This window comes from Gekko japonicus, unplaced genomic scaffold (genome assembly GCF_001447785.1).
Source record: "Gekko japonicus isolate JY-2015 unplaced genomic scaffold, Gekko_japonicus_V1.1 scaffold5432, whole genome shotgun sequence".
In the NCBI taxonomy this organism is placed as follows: Eukaryota; Metazoa; Chordata; class Lepidosauria; order Squamata; family Gekkonidae; genus Gekko; species Gekko japonicus.
Genome location: NW_015177186.1, coordinates 2,252 through 12,770, shown reverse-complemented (window position 1 = coordinate 12,770; position 10,519 = coordinate 2,252). Strand labels below are relative to the sequence as shown.

The window sequence follows — 10,519 nt, the reverse complement described above, 5'->3', positions numbered from 1 at the left end:
GCTTCGAGGGAGCATTGCTGGGGACCCCCCCCTCTGGGATGCTGGATTCGCACACACACCCATTCAAATTGAGGAACGGACTCCCGCCCCCACCCGCCCCCCTCCACTCACTCGTCCCGGAGACGGCGGATCTCGGTGTCCCGGAAATCCTTGCCCGGCTTCACCTTCAGCATGGCCAGCTCCTCCTTCAGCTCCCGAATCACCTTCTGCAGGACGACGGGGTCCGGCTTCCCCACGTAGGGGAGTGGCAGAGGATAGTGGATCCTGTCAGCAGGCCGCAAAACACAGTCACAGGTCACCGCCACCGTTTATTTTTTGTCTTAGCTCAGGAAGGAGGGCTCCGGAGCAAACTGGTTTATGCAGCCGCCAAATCGCTCACTGCACAACTGGTGTGCAGTGTTCCCTCTATGCTGAGTGTGAGCCGGCTCAGAGTTTTTTAGCCTCCAGCTCACACATTTTTTGTCCTAGCTCAGGAAGGAGGGCTCTAGAGCAACCAAATTTATGCAGCAGTCGAATCGCTCGCTCGCAACTTTAATGCCAGTTGCTCAACAGAGTAGAATTTTTGCTCACAAGACTCCACGGCTTAGAGGGAGCATTGCTCACAGCCCGCTTCGAGCACTGAGGAAGAGAAGGGGGGGTGGCGGGGAGAGCCCTGGAAACCCTCAGAGCTGGGGGTGGGCCACTGACGTTTTGGTCTAAGGTTAGTGGACAAAAACTACCCGACCTTTTCCCTTTGACTGTCAGAGCCGTGGCTTGATGAATCAAACAGCAGTAGAAAAGAGCAAGAGTCCAGGAGCAACTGAAAGACTAACAAAATATGTGGCAGGGTCGGAGCTTTCGGGAGTCGCTGCTCACTTCTTCAGGGCTATTTCTGGGCAGGAACGCACAGGAACGGAGTTCCGACTGGCTCCCGAGTTGGCCACGCCCAGCAGGAACTCATTAGCATAATAGGCCACACCCAACAGCAGGAACTCATTCGGATTGGCTACATTAGGGGTGTGCGGCCTAACATGCAAAGGAGTTCCTGCTACAAAAAAAAGGCCCTGGGTTTTGACAACAAACAAGGTAAACAGAATAAGCAGCAAAAGGTGGGTGTAGCTGGATGACCACACTTCTGGTAACATAGGGGTGCGGCCAAATATGCTAATGAGTGGTGCTGTTAGGGGTGTGGCCTAATGTGCTAATGAGTTTCTGCTATTGGGTGTGGCCTATTATGCTAATGAGTTCCTGCTGGGCTTTTCCTACAAAAAGAGCCCTGGAAAAGTGAGCCATGACTCCCGAAAGCACCGAGCCTGCCATGGATTTTTAGTCCTTCAGGTGCGCCTGGACTCTTGCTCTTTTCTACTGCTACGAGAGAGACTAACACGGTGACTCATCGAGAATCAAACAGGAAGCTGATTTTACCCATCCAGCGAGCCAGTGCTTGTGGCTATTGATAAATCCACCACCACTGAATGCCACGTATTAAACATTTTGATATATTCCATGCTGATAGTTTATCTACCTAAGTACGCAATGTTGTCTATCGGCAGGAAATGTGGAGGGCGCCAAGGCTACGTTTTGCCCGGACTTGCCTCTCTGTAAGTGCCTTCTATAAAGGTAGATCAAGGTGGGCAGCCGAGTTGGTCTGAAGCAATAGGACCAAGTTAGAGTCCGGGGGCACCTTTAAGACCAACAAAGTTTTATTCAAGGTGTGAGCTTTCGTGTGCAGGCACACTTCCTCGGATACGGTGACATGGAATTATAGACGACACATTTATTACCTGTTGTTCCCCCCCCCCCCAATTGAACCCAAACAGATAATAACCAGAAGCCACGCTTGTCACTCTTTTTACCTGTTTAAAAACATCTTTCCTATTTTGCATGCCAATTTAACAAACCGGCCTCTATATATACAACTATGAGCTGTAATTCCACTTCACTGTATCTGAGGAAGTGTGCCTGCCCACGAAAGCTCACACCTGGAATAAAACTGTGTTGGTCTTAAAGGTGCCACCGGACTCTAACTTGGTTCCGTCGCCTCTGTGGTCCCGCCCACTGAAGGGAATCAGTGTTCAGCCTATTGGTTTCCACTGTGCCAACCGACCACTGCCTCCGGGCTGGACAACATGACCCCCCTCCCCCAGGTCAAGCCGGCTAGCAACTCTGGAAGAGCTTCTGCCTGCCGGTGCAGCACGGGCTGAACTCATCTCACCCGCTGATCTTGGAGAGGAGGCCCCCCGCCTCCTTCTGCCCCCCTTCCTATACCTGCTTCTCCCTCCCCCCAAGTGTCCAACCTCGCACCGCCCTTTCCCCACGCTCTGGTTCTCTCCCTCACCTGTCAAACTCCACTGAGTAGATCAGTATCAGGTAGCGCTTGGAGCTCAGCGGGGAGCTTTTGGCGGCAGACGTGAGCCTTGGGCCCACCCCGGTCTTCCGGCTCCGCAGCGACTCCAGGTCCGAGTAGGTGAGTAGGTCCAGGGTGACCGACTCACTGCTCTGTGGGAGGGAAAAGACACCCGGAACTATGTGAAGACTAGAGATGTGAAGGCCCGGAAAAAAACCAGAAAAATTTGGGGAAAAAACGTTTTTTCCCCGAAACCTTTTTTTCCCCCGAAAAATTGAAAAAAGAAAAGGAAAAAAATTGATTATGGAATGTTTTATTTTAACATGATGAATAAAATATTTTAAGACCAGGTGTTCAAATATTTTCCAAATCATTTCTAAAATATATATATATGGTATCAGATTGATCTAATTTCTGTGCACTGAGGACAAGCAAGTCCTAGGTTACAAACTGAACTCTCCAATGCAAGAACAAGATGCATTTCTTCCTTTAGGAGGTGCGATTGTCAGAAGAAAATTAAAAAGTTTCAGTTTTGTTTTTGCATGCGAGTGGGTATTCTGTAATAATTGTCCCTTCCGCTCAAGAGGATGAACCCTTGGAGGAGCCCTGATGGATGAGACCCAGAGTCCTTCCAAACCCAGGGTTCCCCAACGTGGTGCCCACCAATACTCCCTTGGGCGCCCACCAGGGTTTTCAGAAAGTTAGCGGGGCCGTTGTAAGGCAGGGCTTGTTACTGGCTCCCCTCCTTCAGAGGAAAGGGTTTCCCATGGCTGAACAGCGGGGAGGGAAGGTATTGCATTTGGCTCCGTCCCACGCGGCAGCCACCTTTAGTGTTTGGCTCCGACTTCTGCAACAGCCATTTTGGGGCGGCGCTCTCCACTCCCTCCGAAGATTCCATTTGGCGCCCAAAAGCTCAAAAAGGTCAGGGATCCCCGCTCCTGCTGGGCATTCGGTTCCCAATACTAGCCAACCTCAGGGAAGCTTACAAGAGCCCGTTCGTGGGGAGGTTGGGGTATAAATACAATACAATAAAATAAATAAAGAAGGCCTCACTGCTGTTCATAGAATTGGAAGGGATCTCCAGGGTCATCTAGTCCAGCCCCCGGCACAATGCAGGGAATTAACAAATACCTCCCCCCACAATCCCAGTGACCCCGGCTCCATGCCCAGAAGATGACAAAAACCCTCTAGGATCCCCGGCCAAACTAGCCTGGAGAAAAAAGGCTTCCTGACCACAAAGTGGTGATCAGCATTTCCCCAGGCCAGTTTGACTGGAGATCCTGGAGGCTTTTTGCCTTCTTCTGGGTATGGACAATGTTCCCTCTAAGCTGTGGAGTCTTGTGAGCAAAAATTCTATTTTGTGAGTTACTGGCATTAAAGTTGTGAGCAAGCGATTTGGCTGCTGCATAAATTAGTTTGCTCCGGAGCCCTCCTTCCTGAGCTGAGACGAAAACGTGTGAGCCGGAGGCTAAAAAACTGTGAGCTAGCTCACGCTGACTCAGCTTAGAGGGAACACTGCTCACTCTGTGTGTGTGTGTGTGTGTGTCTGGGGGAGGCATTTATGAATTTCCTGCATTGTGCAGGGCGGCTGGACTAGATGACCCCTGGAGAACCTCTAGGATTCTATGAAAGGGCTTTTGCTTCCGCTGAAGCCGTGCCGAAACCAAGCCCGACTTGGGAAGAAGAAATGCTGCTGTGGTTGAAGACTATTTTCCTTCTTCCTGGCTGGCCTTAGGAGCAGCGCTTCGGCCCGCTGACCCTCGCCCGCAAGAAGGGGCGGGGCCTGCACAGGGAGGCGTGCCAAGCGCTTCTCTGCTCTCACCTAAGGAACAGACGGCAGAGGGTCACTTTAGGAAGAGGCAGCCGCCCGAGTTCAGACACACCTTCGCGGGGACGGAGTCTTTCGTTCACACTTGCCCCCCACCGTTGCCCGAGGTCTCTGCCCAAGCAGCTTTTTCTGAGCCGCGCCAAACCTCACCTGCGTCAGGGCCGACTCCAGCATGCTGCAGAAGATCCCGAACTGCTTGAAGTTCCCCGTCTTGTGCGTCAGGTCTTCGATGACTAGAATGGGGGGAAACAACCAAGGGCTGGCCGTGTGTGGTGCCCCCAGGCAAAGAAAGCGGGGCTCCTGAGCCAACGCCACTTGACGACCCCCTTCTGTTTTGGCAGAGAGACGGAGGGAACCCCCCCCCCACTTCCCCCATTCCAGGAGCTCAACCTTCAAAAGGTCTCCCGGAAGGAACGTCCATCTCAGACCAAAAACCAGGAGGCAGCTTTAGTGCCCAACGGCACATGAGATAATGAAGCGGCTGTATACTGAATCAGACCACCGGTCCATCACTGTCAGTATTGTCTGCTCAGACTGGCAGCAGCTCTTCAGGGTCTCAGGCAGAGGAAGGTCTTTCACATCACCTACTGCTTGCCTGTTTTTAACTGGAGATGCCGGGGATTGAACCTGGGACCTTCTGCATGTCAAGCAGAGGCTCTACCACTGAGCCAAAGCCTCACTTTATGGCTCTCCAGGGCCTCAGGCAGAGGTCTTTCACATCACCTACTGCCTGTCTGTTTTTAACTGGAGATGCTGGGGATTGAACCTGGGACCTCCTGCATGCCAAGCAGAGGCTCTGCCACTGAGCCACAGCCCCACTTCATGGCTCTCCAGGGTCTCAGGCAGAGGTCTTTCACATCACCTGTCTGTTTTTAACTGGAGATGCCGGGGATTGAACCTGGGACCTTCTACATGCCAAGCAGACGCTCTCCCACCGAGCTACAGCCCCAATTCATGGCTCTCCAGGGCCTCCGGCAGAGGTCTTTCACATCACCTGTCTGTTTTTAACTGGAGATGCCGGGGATTGAACCTGGGACCTTCTACATGCCAAGCAGAGGCTCTGCCACTGAGCTACAGCCCCACTTCATGGCTCTCCAGGGCCTCCGGCAGAGGTCTTTCACATCACCTGTCTGTTTTTAACTGGAGATGCCGGGGATTGAACCTGGGACCTTCTACATGCCAAGCAGAGGCTCTGCCACTGAGCTACAGCCCCACTTCATGGCTCTCCAGGGCCTCCGGCAGAGGTCTTTCACATCACCTGTCTGTTTTTAACTGGAGATGCCGGGGATTGAACCTGGGACCTTCTACATGCCAAGCAGAGGCTCTGCCACTGAGCTACAGCCCCACTTCATGGCTCTCCAGGGCCTCCGGCAGAGGTCTTTCACATCACCTGTCTGTTTTTAACTGGAGATGCCGGGGATTGAACCTGGGACCTTCTACATGCCAAGCAGAGGCTCTACCACTGAGCTACGCCCCCTCCAGATGAGTTGAGTGCCTTTTGCCATGCGTGCTGTTTCCCACCTGCCATAAGATCTGAACAGAGTGCTACACGATAGACAGTGTACGCACTAGGCTGCCCTTTACCACTTCCCCTGCTATGGGGGGGGAATCCTCCCCCCTCCCCCCACCACTTGTCACGATCCCCGCGCTACTCACAAGCTGCATCGAACTCTCCTCGCCATTGGTCCGTGGTCAGCCGGTCCTCCACTTCCACCTCCAGGAGGTTCCCTTCCACCGTCATCCGCACCACGTGCTCCACGCCCCGGAAGGCGTAGTCGGCTTGCAGCCCGTGCAGCTTGGCCATGGCCGACCTCACAAGCGCCTCAGCCGGCCTCTCCGGGAGAGGAGGTTCACAGCCTTCCCGCCCCCTGGAGTTCCACTCGCAGTTTTCTGCTCGGGCGACAAGGAAGCAGGGAAGCTAAGTCGAGTGGCGAGAAGAAGCAACAACAAAGGAATTCATCCGAACCACCTTTGGACAAGGGGCTATTCTCCGTTCAGGGCCCGGCTGACTGTAATAGCTGGAGACACAAAAGAACTTTCTGCCAGGACAAAATGGGAAGGGACCTTGCATAGACCTTCTCTCACTGCTTCCTCCCGTAGTGTGTGGATTGGCTGGCTTGCCAGAGCGACTCGTTCCATAAGCACCTATGTGCAATCCACCCAACCCATTGCTTGTGGCACGCCATAGAGTTGATTGCACAGTTCTCCAGGATGAGTTGGAATGTTAGCGGTGATTCTACAAACTCAGCAGGTTAAGAAAGAGAGGCAACAATTGGGGGTTTTTTTTGCTATCAGGTCACAGCTGACCTATGCTCACACTATGCAGAGGTTACAAGCAGTGTTCCCTCTAAGCTGAGTTACTGTGAGCTAGCTCACAGTCTTTTAGCCTCCTGCTCACACATTTTTTGTCTTCCCGCAGAAAGGATGACTCCAGAGCAAACTGATTTACGCAGTAGCCAAATCGCTCGCTCACAACTTTAATGCCAGTTGCTCACAAAGTAGAATTTTGGCTCACAAGACTCCACAGCTCAGAGGGAGCATTGCGTACAAGGCTCAGATCTGACCTTTGTTGGGCCGGGCCACGTGTACCGTAAAATGTAACACCAGGAACAGGAGACATAAACTTTATAAAAGCCAAACACAATTGATATTATTTTTACTCAAAATACAAACACGCTTTAAGTGGTAACACTTTTACAGTATTTCCTCTAAGTACCTCCCCAATGCCCACCCCTCCGACTTCTACCGCCCATTACTCCTTAGCACTGGGACATAATGCACAGCCTCTGTCATCTGGCAAGAAAAGGGACTTAATGCACAGCCTCTGTCATTTGGCAAGAAAAGTAACGATCAGTTGCTCGCAGACCAGATAAGCGCCCTGTTCTGGCCCGCAGGCCGTCTGCTTGACACCCCTGCTCTATGGGGTCTACAAGGCAAGAAATGTTCAGAGGTGGCTTGCCCCCTGCCTGCCTCTAGCCAATGTTCCCTCTAAGCTGTGGAGTCTTGTGAGCAAAAATGCTACTTTGTGAGCGGCTGGCATTAAAGTTGTGAGCGAGCGAGTTGGCTGCTTCATAAATCAGTTTGCTCTGGAGCCCCATCCTTCCTGAGCTAAGACAGAAATGTGTGAGCTGGAGGCTAAAAAACTATGAGCTAGCTCACACTAACTCAGCTTAGAGGGAACACTGCTGGTAGCAACCCTTGATTTCCTTGGCGGTCTCCCATCCAAATACTAACCAGCGCCAACCAGTGTTCCCTCTAAGCTGTGGAGGCTTGTGAGCAAAAATTCTACTTTGTAAGCTACTGGCATAAAACCTGTGAGCAAGTGATTTGGCTACTACATAAATTAGTTTGCTCTGGAGCCATCCTTCCTGAGCGAAGACAAAAATATGTGAGCCGGAGGCTGAAAAACTGTGAGCTAGCTCACACTAACTCAGCTTAGAGGGAACACTGGCGCCAACCTTACTTAGCTTCTGAATCTGACGAGACTAGGTTAGCTTGGGCTATCCGGGGCAAGGGGACAATTGCTAGATTTCTCGTCTATCTTTTGCTTAAACAAACAAGCACTTCTGTGGCTTTTAGAAGAGTGAATGAAAAGCACGGGGGGAACCCAGAGCTTTCACTGGGGCAGCAGGCCCTGTTCTTGGGCAGCAACCATTGGAAGGAGAATCGGGGGTGGGAGAAGTTAACAGGAGTCTCCCCATTTCTGCATCTGAAACATTAAGGGATACAGCATAAGGAAGGCCTAAGGGGGGGGGGAACCAGTAGGGTGGGTGAAGCTGCAATGAGAGGGTTATATGTAAGCTTCCAAGATGATGTTATTTTGGGAAGTAAATGGGCTATACAGGGGCGGGGGGGCCTAAAAGAAGAAGAGATTGGATTTATTTTTTTAATTTTTTTAAAGAGATTGGATTTATACCCCGCCCTTCACTACCCAGAGGAGTCTCAGAGCGGCTGACAAACTCCTTTCCCTTCCCCTCCCCACGACAGACTCCCTGTGAAGTAGGTGGGGCTCAGAGAACTCTGACAGAAACTGCTCTTTTTCAAGAACAGCTCTTATCAGAGCTACAGCTTGCCCAAGGTCATCCAGCAGCTGCAAGTGGAGGAGTGGGGAATCAAACCCGGTTCTCCCAGATTAGAGTCCGCGCACTTAACCACTACTCCAAACTGGCTCACATGAGGCATAAGGGGGATTCTGTTAAGGGAGTAGGCAAGACATGTACAGGTAAGGCAACGGTTCTCAAACTGTGGGTTGGGATCCAAAAAACAGGTGGCAACTCTCTCGCAGGTCGAAGGTGAGGTCAGGAGCCGGGGGAAGGAACAGAGCGAGGCAGGAGAAGGTGCTCTGTGACAATACCAGGTTTGCCTCGGCACAAAGTGCGAAACAGCCGTGCGGCACCGCCTCTTGGGTCTGCAAAGCTATGCGTTTAGAAACACGAGAAATGCAAAAAAGTAAAGTTGGTCAGTTTTAAGAGTCTTGCACATTTACATTAGGGAAGCTGTGAACTAGAAGTGGCCAGGGCCCCAAAAGTGAAGTTTAGCGGGGTGCCGGAAAGCCAGCAGTCTGGAGGAAGGCATGATTACTTGTATGTGTTTGTGTGTGGTGTCAGTGGAGAAGAGAACTGCAACAAAGGATTATATGGAAATCATTCCAATGGGGGAGATAGCAAAACAGCAGCACAGCCACCAGGTGTGTGTATGGAGGTAGGATCAGAGAAGACATATAATTGATTATTTTTCATTTAGAGCCAGTTCGGTGTACTGATTAAGTGCGCTGACTCTAATCTGGGAGGACCGGGTTTGATTCCCCACTCCACATGCAGCTGCTGGATGACCTTGGGCAAGCCATAGTTCTGGCACAGCTGTTTCTGTCAGAGCTCTCTCAGCCCCACCTGCCTCACAGGGTGTCTGTTGTGGGGAGGGGAAGGAGTTTGTAAGCCGCTCTGAGACTCCCTTGGGTAGTGAAGGGCGGGGTATAAATCCAATCTCTTTTTCTTCTTATCTGCCATTTCCCCCACAAAGGACCCAAGGCGACGTCCCTCATTCTCTTCCCCTCCATTTTACCCTTACAACAGCCCTGTCAGGTAGGCTAGGCTGAGTCTGTGTGCGACCGGGCATTCGAACTCGAGTCTCCCAAATCCTAGTCCATCGCAGCGGAAAGAGGGTGGAAAAGTGGTACAGCCCCAGGGGCGGATTAAGGCTCACTGGTGCCCTAAGCACTGACTAATCTTGGTGCCCCCCCTCCTTTCCACACTGACCCAGTCCGTTTTAGTGGTTCTGCCGGACCAGATATACAATGCAGCTTGAAGCAATACAGAAATTTATTCGTGTGATGACACAACATACTGTACAAACTAAGATTTTCGCCCTTTCCCCGACTTTGTGGTGCCCCCTTTGGCCCTGGTGCCCTAAGCACCTGCTTAGTCTGCTTAATGGTTAATCCGCCCCTGTACCCCTCTTTAGTAAAGGTAAAGGTTCCCTTGCTCGAAAGCCAGTTGAATCCGACTCTAGGGTTGCGGTGCTCATCTCCGTTTCAAAGCCGAAGAGCCAGCGCTGTCCGAAGGCGTTTCCGTGGTCATGTGGCCGGCATGACTAAACACCAAGGCGCACGGAACACTGTTACCTTCCCACCGAAGTGGTACCTATTTATCTATCCCTTCCCACCAAAGTGGTACCTATTTATCTACTTGCAATTTCTTGCTTTCGAACGGCTAGGCTGGCAGGAGCTGGAACTGGAGACGGGAGCTCACTCCGTCATGCGGCACACTCGGGTCTCGAACTGCTGAACTACTGACCTTCCAAAGCCTGCAGTTTAGCGTCTTAACCACTTGAGCCACCGCAGTTCCGAAGCAATAATACTGCCCTCTAAAAATATCCTGCTGTTTAAAGTCACCTGAATTATTTCTAAGTCAGTCTGGCTCTAACACAACAAAATGAGGTCTTCTTTGGATCAGGATTGATCTTTTCACCCCATTCTAAGGACCAATTTACTTAATTAAGAGGTACACATATTGCCCTACACATGGACCTGCAGTAGATGCATCACAGTGCCTTGAATGATACCTAGGATTAAAAAAAAAGGTTTTGGAGAGTTTGATTTGGGTATCAATTTTTGCACTGAATTTTCCCCTTTCAATGGGGTAAACCTTTGACAAATCAGTATGGCTGCGAGAGTTGGACCATAAGGAAGGCCAAGCACTGAAGAATAGTCTTTTGAATTATGGTGCTGGAGAAGACTCTTGAGAGTCCCTTGAACTGCAAGGAGATCAAATCAGTCAATCCTAAAAGAAATCAACCCTGACTGTTCCCTGGAAGGCCAGATACTGAAGCTGAAGCTCAAATACTTTGACCACCAAATGAGAAGGGAG

The 10,519-nt window shown here is 51.3% G+C and overlaps 1 protein-coding gene across 1 annotated transcript in view; it reads right to left on the bottom strand.

The window, feature by feature from the left end:
• Positions 1–10,519, bottom strand: part of CCDC61 (coiled-coil domain containing 61) — a 26,906-nt gene that overhangs the window by 15,137 nt on the left and 1,250 nt on the right. The window contains exons 2-5 of the mRNA XM_015428375.1: positions 5,811–6,044; positions 4,305–4,387; positions 2,318–2,478; positions 112–264 (exon numbers count right to left, since the gene is read on the bottom strand). Coding sequence (XP_015283861.1) covers positions 112–264; positions 2,318–2,478; positions 4,305–4,387; positions 5,811–5,958 — 545 coding nt within the window. The 5' untranslated portion in view covers positions 5,959–6,044. The remainder of the gene's footprint in view (positions 1–111; positions 265–2,317; positions 2,479–4,304; positions 4,388–5,810; positions 6,045–10,519) is intronic.